Source organism: Callorhinus ursinus, unplaced genomic scaffold, assembly GCF_003265705.2.
Source record: "Callorhinus ursinus isolate GAN/ISIS: 27379988/994484 unplaced genomic scaffold, GSC_fseal_2.0 scaffold5, whole genome shotgun sequence".
Lineage (NCBI taxonomy): Eukaryota > Metazoa > Chordata > Mammalia > Carnivora > Otariidae > Callorhinus > Callorhinus ursinus.
The window spans coordinates 21009165-21028027 of record NW_027397067.1 but is presented as its reverse complement, the minus strand read 5'-3'; the positions used below and the strand labels follow the sequence as shown (position 1 = coordinate 21028027).

Genomic DNA, 18863 nt, shown 5'->3' with positions numbered 1-18863 from the left:
AGTCCCGGGATCGAGTCCCACATCGGGCTCCCTGCTCAGCAGGGAGTCTGCTTCTCCCTCTGACCCTCTTCCCTCTCATGCTCTCCATCTCTCGTTCTCTCTCTCTCAAATAGATAAATAAAATCTTTAAAAAATAAAATAAAATAAAATAAAATAAAATGCTAATAAAAATAACAGGTAAGATTTTAGAACCAAATATGTGATCTTTCCTCATTTTTCACCAGTTAGACACAGGAAGACAACTAAGAAGGCAAACACAGCCCGCCCACATCACTTCGAGCTTGTTTTTGACAGCAGCAGGATTTTTCCTTTGCAAAGGTTTTCCCAACCTCTGACTGCTGCAAGACTGTGAGTACCCGAACGGGAAGGTGCGCAGGAGTCCTCCTGGTGACTTCCACTCTTGTGGGTTATCTGATTCAAAGGTGCCAGGGCCAAATTCTTCAATTTGATTTTGAAACTTTATTCCGCTAAAAATGGGCAAGGTGTCTTCCAAGGTTGTTCCAGTTTCTCCTTTAGAGGATGGTTACTATTTCTGTTTCCCATTCTTTTTTTTAATTTTAATTTTATTTTTTTAATTTAAAGTCAATTAATTAACATATAATGTATTATTAGTTTCAGAGGTAGAGGTCAGTGATTCATCAGTCTTATATAACACCCAGTGCTCATTACATCACGTGCCCTTCTTAATGTCCATCACCCAGTTACCCCATCCCCCAAACCCCTCCCCTCCAGCAACCCTCAGTTTGTTTCCTATGATTAACAGTCTCTTACGGTTTGTCTCCCTCTCTGGTTTCATCTTGTTTTATTTTTCCCTCTCTTCTACTATGATTCTGTTTTGTTTCTTAAATTCCACATATGAGTGAGACATATGATCCTATGTCTTTCTCTGATTGACTTATTTCACTTAGCATAATACCCTCCAGTTCCAACCACGGTCCTTGCAAATGGTAAGATTTCTTTTTTTTTTTTTTTGATGGCTGAGTAGAATTCCATTATATATATGTACCACATCTTTCTCCATTCATCTGTTGATGGACATCTGGGCTCTTTCCACAGTTTGGCTATTGTGGACATTGCTGCTATAAACATCGGGGTGCACGTGCCCCTTCAGATCACTACATTTGTATCTTTGGGGTAAATACCCAGTAGTGCAATCGCTGAGTCGTAGGGTAGCTCTGTTTTCAACTTTTTGAGGAACCTCCACACTTTTCCAGAGTGACTGTACCAGCTTGCATTCCCACCAACAGTGTAGGAGGGCTCCCCTTTCTCCACACCCGCGCCAACATCTGTCATTTCCTGACTTGTTAATTTTAGCCATTCTGACTGGTGTGAGGTGGTATCCCATTGTAGTTTTGATTTGTATTTCCCTGATGCCAAATGATGTGGAGCATTTTTTCATGTGTCTGATGGCCATTTGTATGTCTTCTTTGGGAAGTATCTGTTCATGTCTTCCGGCCATTCCCATTCTTTTTTTTTTTTTAAGATTTTATTTATTTATTTGACACAGAGAGTACAAGCAGGGGGAGTGGCAGGCTGAAGGAGAGGGGGAGGGAGAAGCAGGCTCCCCGCAGAGCAGGGAGCCCAATGCAGAGCTCGATCCCAGGACCCTGGGATCATGACCCCAGCCGAAGGCAGATGCTTAACTGACTCAGCCACCCAGGCACCTCATGGCCATTCCCATTCTTAAATACGAAACCCTTTCAGCCACAAATAAGCCCCTGGGCAAGCCCAAGGCAGGTTTATTCCCTTAGGAGGAGGGCCTGAAATCTTTCCAGGTGACTAGAGATCTAGGGCTGGGCAGTCAAGAGCAGGCTTGAGGTAGGATTCCAGTCTTCCACTTGCCAGATGGGAGGACTGAATGGCCTGGAAGGGCGAATGCTGAAGATAGTGCTCAAATACAAAAACCAAAGCCCCTTTTGGCTATCCCCAGCTCAGCTTGCCAGTGAAGTTTGGAGGAAGAAGACCCTTGACCATGGGTGACAGGAACGTTGATACAAATTGCAAAGGCCTTGGGGCATCTGGGTGGCTCAGTCAGGAAAGCATCTGCCTTCGGCTCAGGTCATGGTCCCGGGGTCCTGGGATCCAGCCCCACATTGGGCTCCCTGCTCGGCAGGGAGCCTGCTTCTCCCTCTCCAGCTCCCCCTTCTGCTCATGTTCCCTCTCTCACTGTCTCTCTCTGTCAAATAAATAAATAAATGAAATCTCAAATTGCAAAGGCCTTAGGGGCATCTAGCTGGTTCAGTCAGTAGAGCATGGGACTCGATCTTGGGGTCGTGAGTTCAAGCCCCATGTTGGGTGTAGACATTACTAAAAAAAAATAATAATAAACTTAAAAAAAATAAAGAAAACAAATTGTAAAGGCCTCTCCTGGTTCATTAGTTGCCAGGGTATTTACATGCAATTTTTTTTCAAGGAGTGGCAGGATTTGAGTGAAGGGAAATACATATGAAGAAATGGGTGTTTATAATCTGTATTACTTGAATAACAAAGACAAAATGTCAAGAGACACTAAAAAATGGGGGGTCTGTGTGAATGATATTAATTACAGATATACTTCAATGCAGAATAGGGGAATTCTGAGGAAGGTAATCCCACAATCAAGGTCAGTCATCTGTGGGTCTATCAGTCCGGACTTAAAGACTAATTTCAGATGTAAAATGAGAAGAGTGGGTTTGTGGTTACAGATGTTCCCTCATTCATCCTGTGATAGTGCTTGGCCCCTAGCTTTCTAATAATAGGTAACAAACTCCAAGACCAAGAATCCATATTTTGAAAGCAATACAACCAGCCATTCATTTATCAAGTTTGTGATGTTTTTAACTCCCAAATAGAAGGAGCTTGTTGGAAGTGAAGGGGTCTGTATCAAGCGAAAGCCTGAGTTTCTCAAACTTGCCTAAAGATCTGAATCGCCTGGGATTGCCTATTAAACCTCAGGTCCCCGGAACCCTCCTCGAAACCACAGGCTCCCAGTCCTGGGTGAGGTGAGGATCAAAGAATCTGGAGTTTTTATGAACACCCAGATGGTTCTTACCAGAAGTTTGGGAAATGTCAGTCATTTTTAAAAGATAGCATTCTTGGGCGCCTGGGTGGCTCAGTCGTTAAGCGGCTGCCTTCGGCTCAGGTCATGATCCCAGGGTCCTGGGATCGAGCCCCGCATCGGGTTCCCTGCTCAGCAGGAAGCCTGCTTCTCCCTCTCCCACTCCCCCTGCTTGTGTTCCTTCTCTCGCTGTCTCTCTCTCTGTCAAAAAATAAATAAAATCTTAAAAATAAATAAAATAAAAATGTGATATATACGTACAATAGGATACTGTTCAGTGTTAAAAAGGAAGGAAATTCTGGGCGCCTGGGTGGCTCAGTTGGTTAAGCGACTGCCTTCGGCTCAGGTCATGATCCTGGAGTCCCGGGATCGAGTCCCGCATCGGGCTCCCTGCTCAGCGGGGAGTCTGCTTCTCCCTCTGACCCTCCCCCCTCTCATGCTCTCTCTCTCTTATCTCATTCTCTCTCTCAAATAAATAAATAAAATCTTTAAAAAAAAAAAAAAAGGAAGGGAAATTCTGATAGGTGCCACACCATGGGTGAACCTTGAGGACATTATGCCAAGTGAAGTAATCCAGTCACAAGAAAACAAATACTGGGCTACTTCTATGAGGTACCTAGAGTGCTCAGATTCATAGAGACAGGAGGTAGAGTGTTGGCTGCCGGGGGCTGGGGAATGGGAAAAGCCGTGTTATTGTTTAGTGGGGACAGGGTTTCAGGTTTGCAAGATGAAAAGAATTTTAGAGCTGGATGGTGGTGCTCACTGCACAACAATGTGAATGTACTCAGTGCCACTTAAAAACGGTTAAGATGCGGGCGCCTGGGTGGCTCAGTTGGTTGAGCGACTGCCTTCGGCTCAGGTCATGATCCTGGAGTCCCGGGATCGAGTCCCGCATCAGGCTCCCCACTCAGTGGGGAGTCTGCTTCTCCCTCTGGCCCTCTCTCCTCTCATGCTCTCTCTCTCACTCTCTCTCTCTCAAATAAACAAATATCTTTTAAAAAAAGGTTAAGATGGTAACTTTTTTGTGTATTTTACCACAGTATTTTTTTAAGATTTTGTTTTTAAGTATCCTCTACACCCAGCGTGGGGCTCAAACTTAAAACCCCGAGATCAACAGTGGCATGCTCTACTAAGTGAACCAGCCAGGTGCCCCTATTTCACCACAATTTTTAAAAATTAAAAAAAAATGGGGCACATGCAACTCTTGATGTCGGGGTTGTGAGTTCAAGCCCCACAGTGGGTGTAGAGGTTACTTAAAAAACAGTTTTTTACAAAATGAGACAATGACAGATACTACAAATGGACAAACCATTTGAATTCTGGGGTGCTAAAAGTACCACTCCCCGCCAAGAAAAAGAAAAAAGTTCCACCCAGATGGAAGGCCTTTCCTAAGCTCTGAATGGCTTTTCCCCTGTTAGCTAGTCTTTGTTCCTAGTCTCTTCCTATGGGATCCCAGCACTGACTGTAATGTGAGGGCTGGACCCTCCCTCACTCCCGAGAGAAGCTTCACTTTCAGAGTGTTTACCCCATACCCCCTCTCTAAGTGGCTACCTGTCAGTTTCCATTTCAGCTCTACCTTTCTACTTACAGGGCTGCTGACCACCAGCTGACATATTACCTGTATTGATTGTCTGAGAGCTGTCAAGGTGGAGGGAAAGACTATTCTAAGGCAGCCCTGAGCTCTTAGCTGAGTGGGATCATAAACGCCCCCATTAAAGATTTCATTCAATAACAATCTTTGCTAAAGTAAATGGACATCAGTCTCCCACCCCCACAACGAATACAGAGCCCATTATCAATGGGCAGAGAGCACTGAACTGTGGCGGTATCAGTTTCCACATTTTCAAATGATTCCTTTAATGAAAAGCTGCGTACTTTTCAGGCCATAAAACACCAAGGAAAAGCCTATTCATTTAGTTATGGTAAATATTAGCTTATTTATTTATGGCTAATGCTGCCATCAGCATTCCCTGGATGTGGAGTTAACTCACTTAATGATTGCTTGATAAACTGCTAAAAAGCAAATATGCTGAAATTGGCTCCCATGCAGGGTGCACTGCATACCACCATCACGCAGGGTGATTTAAGTCAATTTTTTCATTTCAAACACAAATCCACTGGTCTTTATACATTATGTAAAACTATTCGTCTCCCATAGAGCATTTGATATTCGCATGCCTATTTGATTCAGAGCTCACAAAAACTTATTTTCCACCAATTTCATAGGAAATAAGCATAGTGCTGTAATTTAAAGAAAATCTTTAAAAAAAAAAAGTCATTACCACAAAATTATGGGCTCTCTTTGGCAAGAATATCTTTCCATTCTTCTCTTCTTCCCTACCTCCCCAACGTCTCACACTCATAAATACGTACCGAGCCCCTAATCTGGAGCATCTCAGCAGCTGTGTGTCTTGCACGGCTGGGACTCAATGACTGTGGACAGAATCAGTTTTGTTGAGGAAAAAATAGTGCCTCAATGAGGCTGGTCATTGAGGGATATAGGAAAAAAATTGGGACTTGTACAATGGTGTTTGCTAAAGGTTAGGGTTCAGAATTTGATTCACTATTTCTGTTAGTGCAGTTCTAAAGATTTTTTTTTTTTAAGATTTTATTTATTTGACAGAGAGAGCACAAGCAGAAGGAGAGAGAGGGAGAAGCAGGCTCCCTGCTGAGCAAGGAGCCCGATGTGGGACTCAATCCCAGGACCCTGGGATCATGACCCGGGCCGAAGGCAGCCGCTTAACCGACTGAGCCACCCAGGCGTCCCTCTAAAGATATTTTTTAAATGTTCAATTGTATTTATTTGTTAATGGCTAATAGTGCACATAATGGAACTATGAGTAATGAAAGTGTATACAGTGAAAAAAAGTGTTCTTTCGTGAAATTACAGCCCTTTTCTGTTGTTGTTAGGTGAGACTATAAATGTAAAAATCTGAAAGAAATGACAAAGAAAGGCCGTCAAAATCACTTCAAAATCCTGTCCTGCCGAAACACATGGGGGCAGAGGCAGCCTCACAGTGTGTGAGCCCAGAAAGAGGTCAAGGTACTTCCGGTCCTGCCTTCCAGCCAGACCCCATGGATATTCTAATGTCCACCTGGTGTTGGAGAGGTTGAGTCTGCATCTGAAACACATCAATCCTCCCGATGTTCTGGCCACTCCTGTTTCCTCTGGAGCCTTCACAGAGTCCCTTCCTGACTTCATCTGTAAATGCCAGCATCCTGCATTGTCTCCTCACTGCACACTGTCACTCCGGTCTCCTGCCTTGCCCTCCCTAGCTCCAGTGGTCATCTCTACCCTGATAATTCCTACATTTTGACATGACTTTTTTTTTTAAGTTTTTATTTATTTATTTGTCAGAAAGAGCAAGTGAGAGAGAGAGAGCGCGCGCACACAAGCAGGGGGAGCGGCAGGCAGAGGGAGAAGCAGACTCCCCCCTGAGCAAGGAGCCCAATGTGGGGTTTGATCCCAGGACCCTGGGATAATGACCTGAGCTGAAGGCAGACACTTAACCGACTGAGCCACTCAGGCGTCCCGTGATCTGACTTCTTACTTGGAATCTGTGTGCATTGGAAGGAACTGATTTTGACACATCTGAAACCAAACTTAAGATCTTTCCTACAAACCTGACTGCCCACCAGATATCCCTGTCTTAGGAATGGTCCCGTCACCTACTGTCCTAGGAACCTGGTTGTCACACCTCACATCCATACAGTTCATTTCTGAACCAAGGCCCCATCGTCTCAACCTGGACCCACGGGATAGCTACTGCATCTATTCTCGCCCCTCCCCAAATCATTTGCTTCCCAGCCAGGCCAGAGGCATCTTTTCAAATCCCAAATCTGTTATCACTTCTTTGCTTGAGCACCTTTAATTAACTTCACATTTATAATTCAAAACCTTTCACCCTGGGGCGCCTGGGTGGCGCAACATATGTGTCTGCCTTCGGCTCAGGTCATGATCTCGGGGTCCTGGAATCGAGTCCCGTGTGGGGCTCCCTGCTCAGTGGGAAGCCAGCTTCTCCCTCACCCTCTGCCCCTCCCCCCACTCATATTCTCTTTCTCAAATAAATAAATAAATAAAATCTTTAAAAAAGAAAAAAACACCTTTCACCCTAACCACAAGGCCTCCGGTTTCATTGTGAGACACACTCCTCTTGGAACTCTGTGCTCTGGCCAATGAGCCAAACTGTTCTCTGCCCCAGGGCCTTTACTAATTCTATCCCTTCAGCCTGGAACATTCCCCACTCTTCTGGAATCTAGCTTTAAGTGCCACCTGCTTGGATTTGGGTCTAGGTTCCACCATTTCACCAGCTGTGTGACCTTCAACTTCTGTAAGCATTCAGTTCCCTTATCTATAAGATGGGGGAAATAATAGTACTTACCTAATTGGGCTATGATAAGGATTAAGTAAAACCATGTTCCTACACAGTGTATGGCATTTAGGACATGTTCAATAAATGTTGGATATTAAAGTCGGTATTATTTCCTTCTATGTTTCCAGCAAGCATAGTGCCCTGGATATAATATAAACGAATGGACAAGTGCATGAAAGAAAGACAAGATCTGGCCTTCCCTTTGTCACTACTGTGGAACCAAAATGTCCCTATGTAAGAGTGACAGCAGCTACCCAGGATATCTGACAGCCCGGAGAGGGAAGACAAGGACACAAAGCAAAGGAACAAATAGGAAAACACAGCATGTGTGAGGACAAGGAAGGAAAAGACAGCACAATGATGAGTTTATTATGCCTTGTGCTAGCAGACAGCGGTGACAGCCCAGAGATCTACCCGGTATGACCTGTAGGATTGGGGGTGAGAGGTGGGAGGCAAGGAGGGAATGCATTTACTCAGTCAACAACATGCAAGGTTCTGGGTGCTAGAGATGCCAAGCACCGTGGGTTCAAGATGCAGTAAAGAAGGTTCACCACAGGGGCACCTGGGTGGTTCAGTCAGTTAAGCATCTGACTCTTGATTTCAGCTCAGGTCACGATCTCAGGATCGTGAGATTGGGCTCGGTGCTAGGCTTGGAGCCTACTTAAGATTTTCTCTCTCGGGGCACCTGGGTGGCTCAGTCGTTAAGCGTCTGCCTTCGGCTCAGGTCGTGATCCCAGGGTCCTGTGATAAGCCCCACATCGGGCTCCCTGCTCCGTGGGAAAGCCTGCTTCTCCCTCTCCCACTCCCCCTGCTTGTGTTCCCTCTCTTGCTGTGTCTTTCTCTGTCAAATAAATAAATAAAATCTTAAAAAAATAAAATCTTAAAAAAATAAAGGATTTTCTCTCTCTCTCTCTCTCTCTCTCTCCCCCCCTCCTTCTGCCCCTCCACCCCTACTTGTGCACTCTCTCTCTCTCTCAAAAAAAAAAAGTACACTACCCTGTGATGCTTCTGGAAGATCCCATATGGCCACCCTCTAGCTGCTTCTAGACCTTGTTACTTTCACGCACTCAGTAAGTTCTCAACATCACCAGTAGTCAAAGGAGGTGGGCAAACTCATTCTACCAGGAACAGTATAAAACTGGCACAATCCTTTTAGGAAGCAGTTAGGCACTGTGCATCCAAAGCCTTAAGAAAGTCTAGTCTGTAACCTGGTAACTCCAGTTCAAGGAATCCATTCTTCCGGGTCAGAAGGGCAGAGGTTTGTGAACAAACGTGTTCTTGCCTGCACTGCACTGTTGTTGGTAACGAAAACTGGTAACAACATAAATGTTCAGCAACAGGGCTTGTAGCATCCATACAATGGGGTACTAGGTGGCTGTTGAAGTTTTTCAAAGAATGTTTGGCATTCTTTCTACAAACCAGCCTGACATTGGGAAGAGCTCACAATATAATGCTAGGCCAAAGAGAATCCAAACTCTCACCAGCAGGTGTATGTCTATGCAGAGATTGGTACATACAGCTTTTCATTTAAAACAGATAAAAACTACAATTTTCCAGGCATTAGTCACTAGGCAGAGGGAAATTAGATAGGAAAACCCTCCTAACAAGCTTCGCCAGGTCTTATTTGAATTCTTTCAAGACTGTCTCTAAGCAATGAAGGTGTCATACCATCCAGGCCTGGCCTGTCACTCCACTGGCTTCAGTTTGTTTATCTGTCAAATGAGGAGGTGGGACTCTATTATTATCACTAAGTCTTCTGTGAACAAACAAATATGCAAGGTAGACGCTATCTCGGTTAACATTCGCCATTGTCAGGTCTTCCTCTTTTTTGGCCCCACTTGGAAAGGCTCCATTGGGGTGCAAAGCTAATAAACATTTGAATTGGAAAACAACAGAAACAGCTAGCAGCCTCCAACCGGGGAATTAAGGCAGAAAGAGAAAAGCACAGAATAGGGCGGCCAGTTTGTTGGGGGATGGGGTGGAAAACATGACAGGCTGTGAAGAATACGTTCACGGCTCCTAGGGACCCGCAAGCAGATGCCTCGTGGCCAGCAGACGGCCAGGACACCCTCTCCTGACTGCGTCTCCGAGGGACCCAGCGACCACCCCGGATTCCACCCCCCCCCCTTGCTTTGTGGTCTCGAGTGGGCGTTGATCTGGTGAGTGTTCTGAGCTGCTAAGATCTTCCTTCCCCGCCAGCCTCAGGGGCGGGGGTGGGGGCCGCGGCGGGGGAGGCGCGGCACAAACCCTCCCACCGACAGTGATTGCCCTCGGCGATTTCGGGGTGAGGGGATGCCAAAGGTCACCGCGGAGGAGACCTCCAAGGGGCTGAGGGGCTGTTTGAAGCCTCTCGGGCCTAACCAGAACTCTAAATCCGAGGGCATTTAATTGGCCCTGTAATTTCCGATCGATTCCCGAAATCAACACTCGGGGTGAGAAGGGTGGAGACGCCACGACCCTGGCCCGCGCCCCCCCCGCCCCCCCAGCACAAGGCGGAGTCCCGTCAGCCACACACAGCGCGCCCCCACCCGGCTCTCTGGGCCCCGGCTTGTCTCGCACCTTGGAAGCATGGGTTCCTCCGCACGTGGCGAGCCGAGGGAGGGGGACGCGGAGGGTAGGCAAGCGAGTACCCTTCTCCCCGAGTGACAGCCCAAGGCAAGAGGGAGAGGGGATTCCACGGGGAGCGGAGTCGAGAATTCTAAAATAACTTCTTTCCTTCTTACCCTTAGGGAAAATTGATGCTTAGCATCCAGCCACCGAGAGAAAACTATTTTCCAGTCTTTGTCCAAATTATGTCTATATGTTTTCTTTATTAAACAGAAATTGCTTTGTAAACTGCCCCCCCTTACTTCGTAGTGAACGCTTTCTGTTTATCGTTAAGTATTCTTCCAAAAATGACTTTAAACGTGCGCATTAAATTCCACTAAAAGGATGTACCATGATTTAGAATCAATGGCGTATTTGTTGACTATTTAGGTAGCTTCCAATTTTTCAATATTACCAAGAGCCGTGCTAAACATCTGTGTAGACAAATACTGGCCTACATCCCGGATTGTTTTTCACTGGAATCGATGTCTAGACGCAAACTAATGGGACCAAACGTAGGGAAGGAATGGAAAGATTTAGGTGGGCCCAGGTGTGCTGACGTAGCCCAGCGACAGCACCGTGGCAGAGACTTCGACAGTGGCTGAGACCTCTACAGTGGCTATTGTTATTACTTTCCTGATTTACCCTCTGGCTTTCTCCCCTCCCCCCTTAATTATTATTCAGAGCTTTCTTGGAGAAAGCAGGGCCCTGATTTCACCGGGACTGCCAGAAGTTTCCCAGGTGGGGAGGAGTGACCCAGCCCAGAGGCTCAGCATCGGGAGTGGGGGTGGGAGTGCTGGAGGGGAAGAGGCACACACAGGGTCCAGATCAGTTTGTGGATGGATGTCCCTCCCAGGTGACATCCAGGGCCCGGCCCATCCCCCCGTGCGTGGGCGTGGCAGGGGGGGTCCGTGACAATGGCCATGACGACTGGTGGCTTTCCTCTGAGTCGCTGGCCGTGGGATCCCCCCCCCAGTCTTCCCCTTCCTCCTTTTTCCTCTCCCTCCCTAACCCCGCACCTTCGGATCTCCTCCTCCCCTCCACCCCCGGCTGCCTGCCCGAGCCCCCACGCCGGAGTGAGTGGGAAGCCCCACCGCCAACAAGTCTGGCCTCTGGCTAGAGAAGGGGCGGGCGAGCGCAGCCGCAGACGGCGCGCGTCCTGCAGAGAGAGAGAGAGAAAGAGGGAGAGAGAGGGAGAGAGAGGGAGAGGAGAGAGCGAACTGAGGTACGAACTCGCTCCCTCCCAACACCCCCCCCCCCCCGCCCCCGCCCGCCTGCGTCGGGCTTCCAGCAGCTGGAGCTCCTTGACCCGCTCCAGGCTGAAGCCCGGCCCGCCCGGCTCACCGCCCTAAGCCTGGAGGCTGGGCCCAGTCTCATCTGACTTTTCGAAGCCGCTCGGGTTGGGGCTAGAGACCGTCCAATTGAGGAAAGGATCTAACTCGGGGCTGTCTACCTGCGCGCTGAAATGGGGCGACCGGTGTCTCTTGGTGATCTTTTTTCTTTTTGCTGGAACGCGTCCCGGACCTCAGAGAGAGCTTCTCGGTGGGGCAGGGCTGAAGCGAGGCCTCAAAAGGCGGGCAGCCTTTTTCTTCCATCCTTATCTTCCCGTTCTGAGAGCTGGTCAGAGAGTGGAGTGGTGAAGGCCTGAGTGCAAGCTTGGTGCAGACCACTCACCTAACATTTTGTGAAGTGTTTCCATTATTCATTTTCCCTAAGTCTGACGCTCTGTATACCCTTCACTGTGTATACTTCTTGAATGCAAGGGACTACCTCTTACACTTCTTAAGTTGTTCCTTGATAGATGAATATGCATATAATATGTACTTTCATATACTGAATGTATTTTTTTTTTATGAATGTATATTTTTAATATATAACCCACCTATCTGTATACTACTCTTTGGGCAAGGGCTAAAGCTTGGTGTAAAACAGCAACCATGTACATGAAGTAGGCTGCCTCTCATGCAGGAGAAAACTTCTTAAAAAAAAAAAAACTCAGACCTCTAGTACAGAGATGTACTAGACGATCTTGCATTCATGGACCAAAAGCAGGGGCTCTAAGCAGGAACCCAGAAGACAAGAACCTCTTGGGAATTAAAAAATATGTTAGCAAAAAAATAGAAGAGCTGGAAAATCAGAAGATGAAGTTGAGGATATTACCTAGAAAGTAGAACAAAGAGACAAATAAATGGGGATGCCTGGGTGGCTCAGTCGTTAAGCGTCTGCCTTCGGCTCAGGTCATGGTCCCAGGGTCCTGGGGTCGAGCCCCACATCGGGCTCCCTGCTCGTCGGGAAGCCTGCTTCTCCCTCTCCCACTCCCCCTGCTTGTGTTCCCTCTCTCACTGTGTCTCTGTCAAATAAATAAATAAAAATAAAAAAAAAGAAATTTGAGGATAGCTACTGTTTATAGTTTTATTTGGGAGAATAGGTATCACAGCCTAGAGGGCTAGAGTGAGGACCTGCTATAACTTTGTAAAGCTGTGTGAGTCTCAAAAGTTTTTATTTTGAAATATTTTAGCCTAACAGGAAGTTGCAAAAATACTACAGAGAGTTCCCATGTACTTTCATCCCATTTCCCCACTGATAACATCCTATTGTAACCATAAAACATTATCAGAACCGGGGGATTTACATAATACTATTAACTCTATGTAACTTTTATTTTTTATTATTTTTTTCTATTTAACTTTCACAATTGTGTTCAGGTATTATTTTGTTTTGGATAAGCATTTAAAAAGGTTTATGGCCTACTTCGTCCTTAAATGTATTGGTATAGTGTTGTATAAACCATTCTCTTATAATTTAAAAAGTTCCTTGGTGTCTGGATTATGTCTATTTTCTGTTCCTAATGTTATTCATGTTTCTCCCTCATTCTTATTCTCTTGTCTTTTTTTTTAATACCACACAAAGTTTTCTCTTTTATTGGTCATTTGTTTTGTTGATCAACTCTAGTAGCTTTTTTTTTTTAAGATTGTATTTATTTATTTGTCAGAGAGAGAGAGCGAGCACAAGCAGGGGGAGTGGCATGTGGAGGGAGAAGCAGGCTCCCAGAGGAGCAGGGAGCCCGATGCGGGACTCGATCCCAGGACCCCAGGGTCATGACCCAAGCTGAAGGCAGATGCTTAACCGGCTGAGCCAGCCAGGCGTCCCTACTCTAGTAGCTTTTAAGCTTCCTATATAAATGATTTTTGTTTTTATCTTTTTCTTTCTTTTTTTTTTAAGATTTTATTTATTTGAGAGAGAGAGAATGAGAGATAGAGAGCACGAGAGGGAAGAGGGTCAGAGGGAGAAGCAGACTCCCCGCTGAGCGGGGAGCCCGATGTGGGACTCGATCCCGGGACTCCAGGATCATGACCTGAGCCGAAGGCAGTCGCTTAACCAACTGAGCCACCCAGGCGCCCATCTTTCTTTTTTTTTTTTTTAAAGAGAGAGAGAGCATGCACGTGCAAGCAAAGGAGGGGAGGGGCAGAGGGAAAGGGAAGGAGAGAATCTTAAGCAGGCTCCATGCCCAGCTCGTGCCCAGTACAGGGCTGGATCCTACCACCTTGAGATCATGACCTGAGCCAAAATCAAGAGGCTGAGGCTTAACTGACTGAGCCACCCAGGCGCCCATTTTTATCTTTATCCATTACTGTTCCTACTTTTTTAGAGGTATAGTGTGTGTTTCTTCCTAGTTTCTTGAGTTGAAACACTATTTGTTTTCAGTCTTATATCAGGCAAACTTCTAGCAGGAAAGAGGGTTGCTTGAAGAAAGTTGAATAAAGGAACTACTTAAAAGGTGTGCACACCTCTGTCTTCTGTAGACTAAGGAGGAAGAGCTTCAGTGACCCCACCGTGGGAGTCTGGAGGAGTAGACACCTGACCTTATGCACTTCTCTGACACCTGCCAGTGCTGAAGACTCCAGAGGGTAGGGAGCTCTTTGATGCGATCCGTAGGGTCATTTTCTCCAGGTCCAAACAGTATGGAGAAGGGGAAGAGTGAATGTGGAAAGACCAGCAGAAGATATTCAGCACACTTTTTCCTAATAAAGTCATTTAAGGCTGTAATTCCTCTGAGTATTACTTTGGCCACATTCTTGATTTCTGACTAGTTTGAGATTTCCTCCTTAAACCAATAATTTTTTGGAACAGTAAGGTTAAAATTCTAAGAAGAGAAGGGATATACCTTTTGGTTAACTTATAATTTTAGTACATTATGGCCAATGAATGTGGCTTCTATAATTTCTTTTTTTTTAAGATTTTATTTATTTATTTGAGAGAGAGAGAGAATGAGAGATAGAGAGCACAAGAGGGAAGAGGGTCAGAGGGAGAAGCAGACTCCCCGCCGAGTGGGGAGCCCGATGTGGGACTCGATCCCGGGACTCCAGGATCATGACCTGAGCCGAAGGCAGTTGCTTAACCAACTGAGGCGCCCAAGCTTCTATAATTTCTAATTTGAGGAATTCATTTAACTTTTTTACTGGCCTCATTAATATGTGGCTAATACTTGCAAATATTCAGTGAGTGTTTGAAAAGGATATGTATTTGTTGTTGTTAGGTAAGAAAATCTACCTGTGTGATGTATTTTTTAATCCCTCTATCTACATCTTTGTATAAATTTGATCTGTTGATTTTTGAGTGATAGGTTAATATCTCCCACTTTCTTTTGGGTTTGTCAATAGCTTTTTGTTCTGCTATCAGGTTTTGCTGTATATATTTTGATCTGTTATTAGGTACATAAAGTTTCCTGACTTTTATATTTTTGGTGGATCATAACTTTTATGAATATAAAATATTCTTCTTGTCCCCTTTAAGACTCTCAGCCTTAATTTCAAATTTGTCTGATATTATTTTTATTGGCATCTACCTCATAGACCGATTTTTTTTTCAATTCCTTTTTTCCTTTTTTTTTGGTCTTCTATTATTTTGCTTTTGTCTCTTATTACACTCAGTGAAAGAGAGAAAACACTGAGTCTAATAGTGATTTCTACCATTTTTGTGATCATTTTCCAAATTGTGTCAATATAGTTTTGTTCTTTTTTTCTTTCTGTTCAGACAGCTCTGTTCTGGATTTCACTAAAAACTTTCATCCACCAAGGGAGGAGCAATGAGGGGGTCTCAGAGGCTGGGCAGTGCACTGGTGGCTAATATACTTTCAGGAGGACCAGGAGTTCCTGCACCCATAATTCTATAATAGCTTAACTAGACTGAGCCATGCTCATTTTGATAAGCTCACTTTTATGTTTGTTACCATTTTTAGTTTTGAATCCCATACTGGTTTGAGTGTCTCAAGTAAAGACTATACATGAAAAATCCATACTCAGGTGGTTTTTATGGTTTTATAATATGCAATATGGACATCAAGTAAAATCTAGACTATAGTAATTAAATTGGTTGGAAGTGTGTGTATAAACAGGGTAAAAAATTCTATTCACATCTATTAGTTCAAGTTATACATAAAGTAAAATCACCTTCCTCCTTCTAGTTCAGTCAAAGGGTATTTATTTTATTGTGTTATTAGAAGAGCTGATAATTGATCTATTTCTGTTAGCTGAGTTTTCATACTCAGAAAGCACTGCCTGATCTACTCGCCTGCAAGAGAGATTTGGTATTCTGGTTTTATGATATGACTTTGAAAGATTTTATTTATTTATTTAATTTATTTCTTTGGCAGAAAAAGAGGAGGAGAGCACAAGCAGTGGGAGCAGCAGAGGGTGAGGGAGAAACAGGCCCCCTGTCGAGCAGGGAGCCTGATGCGGGGCTCAATCCCAGGACCCTGGGATCATGACCTGAGTTGGAAGCAGTTGCTCAACCAACTAAGCCACTCAGGCGCCCCTATGATATGACTTTGAATAACTTTCTATGATTTGTCCTGCAGCATTTTTGGCACATTCCCTGAAATTCCAAATTTTTCTTTCCCATTTGTTTGGGGAAATGTCCTGTCGTTCTAGACATTTTCTTTTTTTCTTTCTCCTTTGTAAAGTCACAGCCTCTTTACTGAAATGTATTCAGTCTTCAGTCTTACTGAGCAATTTATCTTCCTGAACAAGAAACTCCAAATCATTGAAAATATTTTGTCTAAGAATTTCATACAGAGAATTGCTGATCTATCTGTTGAAGTTGTTTGGTGGAGATCATAATTAAATCTTTTTTTTGGCTTGGGGCATGAATTTTGAGAGAATATGTAATCTTGACCATTTTTTTCATCAATCATGTGGTATACATTTTTGGTTGTGGACACATCTCTCAGCAAACACTGGGGACTCATTGAACATTTGCTCTAACTCATGCAAAAGGCTTCTTACTAGAAATTGATTTGTTGATTTTTAAAATGCCTCTTAGAATAAGAATCCCCATTAAATGTCATATTGGAAAAAGAAGCAATATGCATGACGGACATCACCAGGAATGTCTGTGTGCTGCATGTGTACACTTTTTTGCAGTCATTATATTGAACATGCCTCATTTTGAAGATATGACCTTGAGTTGTCATTGCTTTGGAAAACACGGACTGGTTAGGACATCCATTACTGTCCTCGAACAAATGCTATAGCAGAATCCCCAAGGGAGACAGAGATTTTACTGGTCTCCGGACAAAGGAATCCATTTCTCGGAGCATATGCTGAGTGTGATGAGCTGTAAAATGAAGTTAATTTCTGGGTCACACCAAACAAGGTGAAAGACTGAGTAACTGGATAGGAGGGAGACCGCATATTCTTCAGACGGAAGAATAACTGCATCTTTTCAGATAATGTCACACATATTTGTGGTCTATTTGACAAGGCCCATGTACAGCAATAAAGAGAAGCATAATCTCACAGCTCTGCTTTGGTGTCTAGGAAGCTCTCATTGTGAAATCTTTAATTTCAGGTTGTACTTCATGCAGAGTAGTAGAAGAAAAGAGGACAGTACCCCATCTCTAAGAGCATCCTGTAAGTGGAAAAGCTATTCATATTCTCATGAGTTCTTGTAGTTGAAGTTTTAAAACAGAAGGATTGGAATTTTCTGTCTTCCATTTGGGTTACTTGATTATCAAAACTGGAACAAGATAACATTTTTGTATTATATTTATTACTAGGGGTTAATTTTGTTGAAATTTCAGGGTATTTCTCTAGATGAGATTCTCTTTAAGTTAGTAATAGTTATTCTGTTCTTTTTTTTTTTTTAAAGATTTTTATTTATTTATTTGTCAGAGAGAGAGAGAGAGAGCACAAGCAGGGGGAGCAGTACAGGGAGAGGGAGAAGCAGGCTCCTCACTGAGCAAGGAGCCCGATGCGGGGCTCGATCCCAGGACCCTGGGATCATGACCTGAGCCGAAGGCAGACGCTTAACGACTGAGCCACCCAGGCGTCCCTATTCTGTTATTTTCCATGCAAAGCTTTCTTTCTGCTATTTACAGCTGCCCTGATTTTTTTTTAAGTTTTGTTTATTTATTTATTTTTTAGTAGTTTCTACACCCACTGTGGGGCTCGAACTCACAACCAGGAGTGAGATCAAGAGTCGAATGCTCTTCTGACTGAGCCAGCCAGGAGCCCCTGCCCTGATATTTTTAAACACAGTATATACTATATTGGAAGCAAAGCCCACATTTTTATTCTATTTCCTACTTTCCCTACCCCCACTCAGTCGTAAGTGCTTTGAAAGCAGAGTATTAGCCTTACAATACTGCCAGGTATGATAATTAGCTTGGAGATTTTTTTTTAAATATTTTATTTATTTATTTGTCGGAGAGAGAGAGAGCGCAGCAGACAGAGGGAGAAGCAGACTTCCCGTTGAGCAAGGAGCCCTATGTGGGACTCGATCCCAGGATGCTGGGATCATGACCAGAGCTGAAGGCAGATGCTTAACCGAATGAGCCACCCAGGCATCCCTAGCTTGGAGATTTTTAAACTGTTGTGTTTTTTTTTATATTTATTTTTTATTTTTTTAAGATTTTATTTTATTTGAGAGAGAGCAGGAGCCAGGGGAGAGGCAGAAGGAGAAGAGGGACAAGCAGACTCCCCGCTGAGTGCAGAGCCCAACACAGGGCTTGATTCCAGGACCCTGAGCTCATGACCCGAACTAAAGTCAGACGGTTAACTGACTGAACCACCCAGGCGCCCCAAACCCTATATATTTTATGTTTTCCCAATAAATACATACCTATAATAAAGTTTAATTTATAAATTAGGCATAGTAAGCAATTAACAACATAATAAAAAAAAGAACAATTATAACAATATGTTGTAATAAATGTTATGTGAATGTGGTCTCTCTTTCCATTGATTAGACAACTATAAATCAGTCCTCTAGAAATAAAGGTCAGCATTGCAGCTTGACATCAGGGTCCCAATCACACCTAGAGGGCAGTTAGCCTCTCTCCTGTTCCCCACAGTGGCCGTTCTGAACCCTTACCACTTTTCTCAGGTTCCATACCGCATTTCTAGTCTCATCTCCTGGGAAAGAGAACTTCACCTCCTTTCTACCCCTGGAAAAAGGAGTCACCAGTTTCCACCATCACACTTCCTGTACACCTTACATTAGGTGTAGTGAGAGGCAGCACTGGCATACAGTAGGTGGTCAATAAAGTAGGTGTTGAATGATGGAAAGAGCACAGGCATTGGAATTGGGTCTGGAATGTAAGCCCATTATCTATTCTAGGTTTCCTAGAAAACAGAGCCTGAAGCAAGGCTTACATGCTGGTCCTTTATTGGGAGGTGGGACCCTAGGCAACAAGAGTGAAGGAAAATGAGACAGGAAAGGATGGGAAGAAAATATAAGGTGGGGCACCTGGTAGAGTGTGTGACTCTTGATCTCAGGGTTGTGAGTTCGAGCCCCATGTTGGATGTTGAGATTACTTAAGAAGAAAGAAAGAGAGAGAGAGAAAGAGAGAGAGAAAAAGAAAGAAA

The 18863-nt window shown here is 44.4% G+C and overlaps 1 protein-coding gene across 4 annotated transcripts in view; it reads left to right on the top strand.

The window, feature by feature from the left end:
- Nucleotides 1–10812: 10812 nt before the first annotated feature.
- SLCO5A1 (solute carrier organic anion transporter family member 5A1) overlaps nucleotides 10813–18863 on the top strand; it is a 300426-nt gene continuing 292375 nt past the window's right edge. For 3 of the 4 annotated variants that reach the window (XR_012378229.1, XM_073892870.1, XM_073892869.1), the window contains exons 1-2: nucleotides 11176–11221; nucleotides 16846–16907. Coding sequence is in view for 1 of the 4 variants with exons in the window: in XM_073892871.1 (XP_073748972.1) it covers nucleotides 10914–11221; nucleotides 13806–13904; nucleotides 16846–16907 (469 nt within the window). In the remaining 3 variants the exon portion in view is untranslated. Of the gene's footprint in view, nucleotides 11222–13805; nucleotides 13905–16845; nucleotides 16908–18863 lie in introns of all 4 variants that reach the window. The other variant, XM_073892871.1, reaches the window with a different exon arrangement.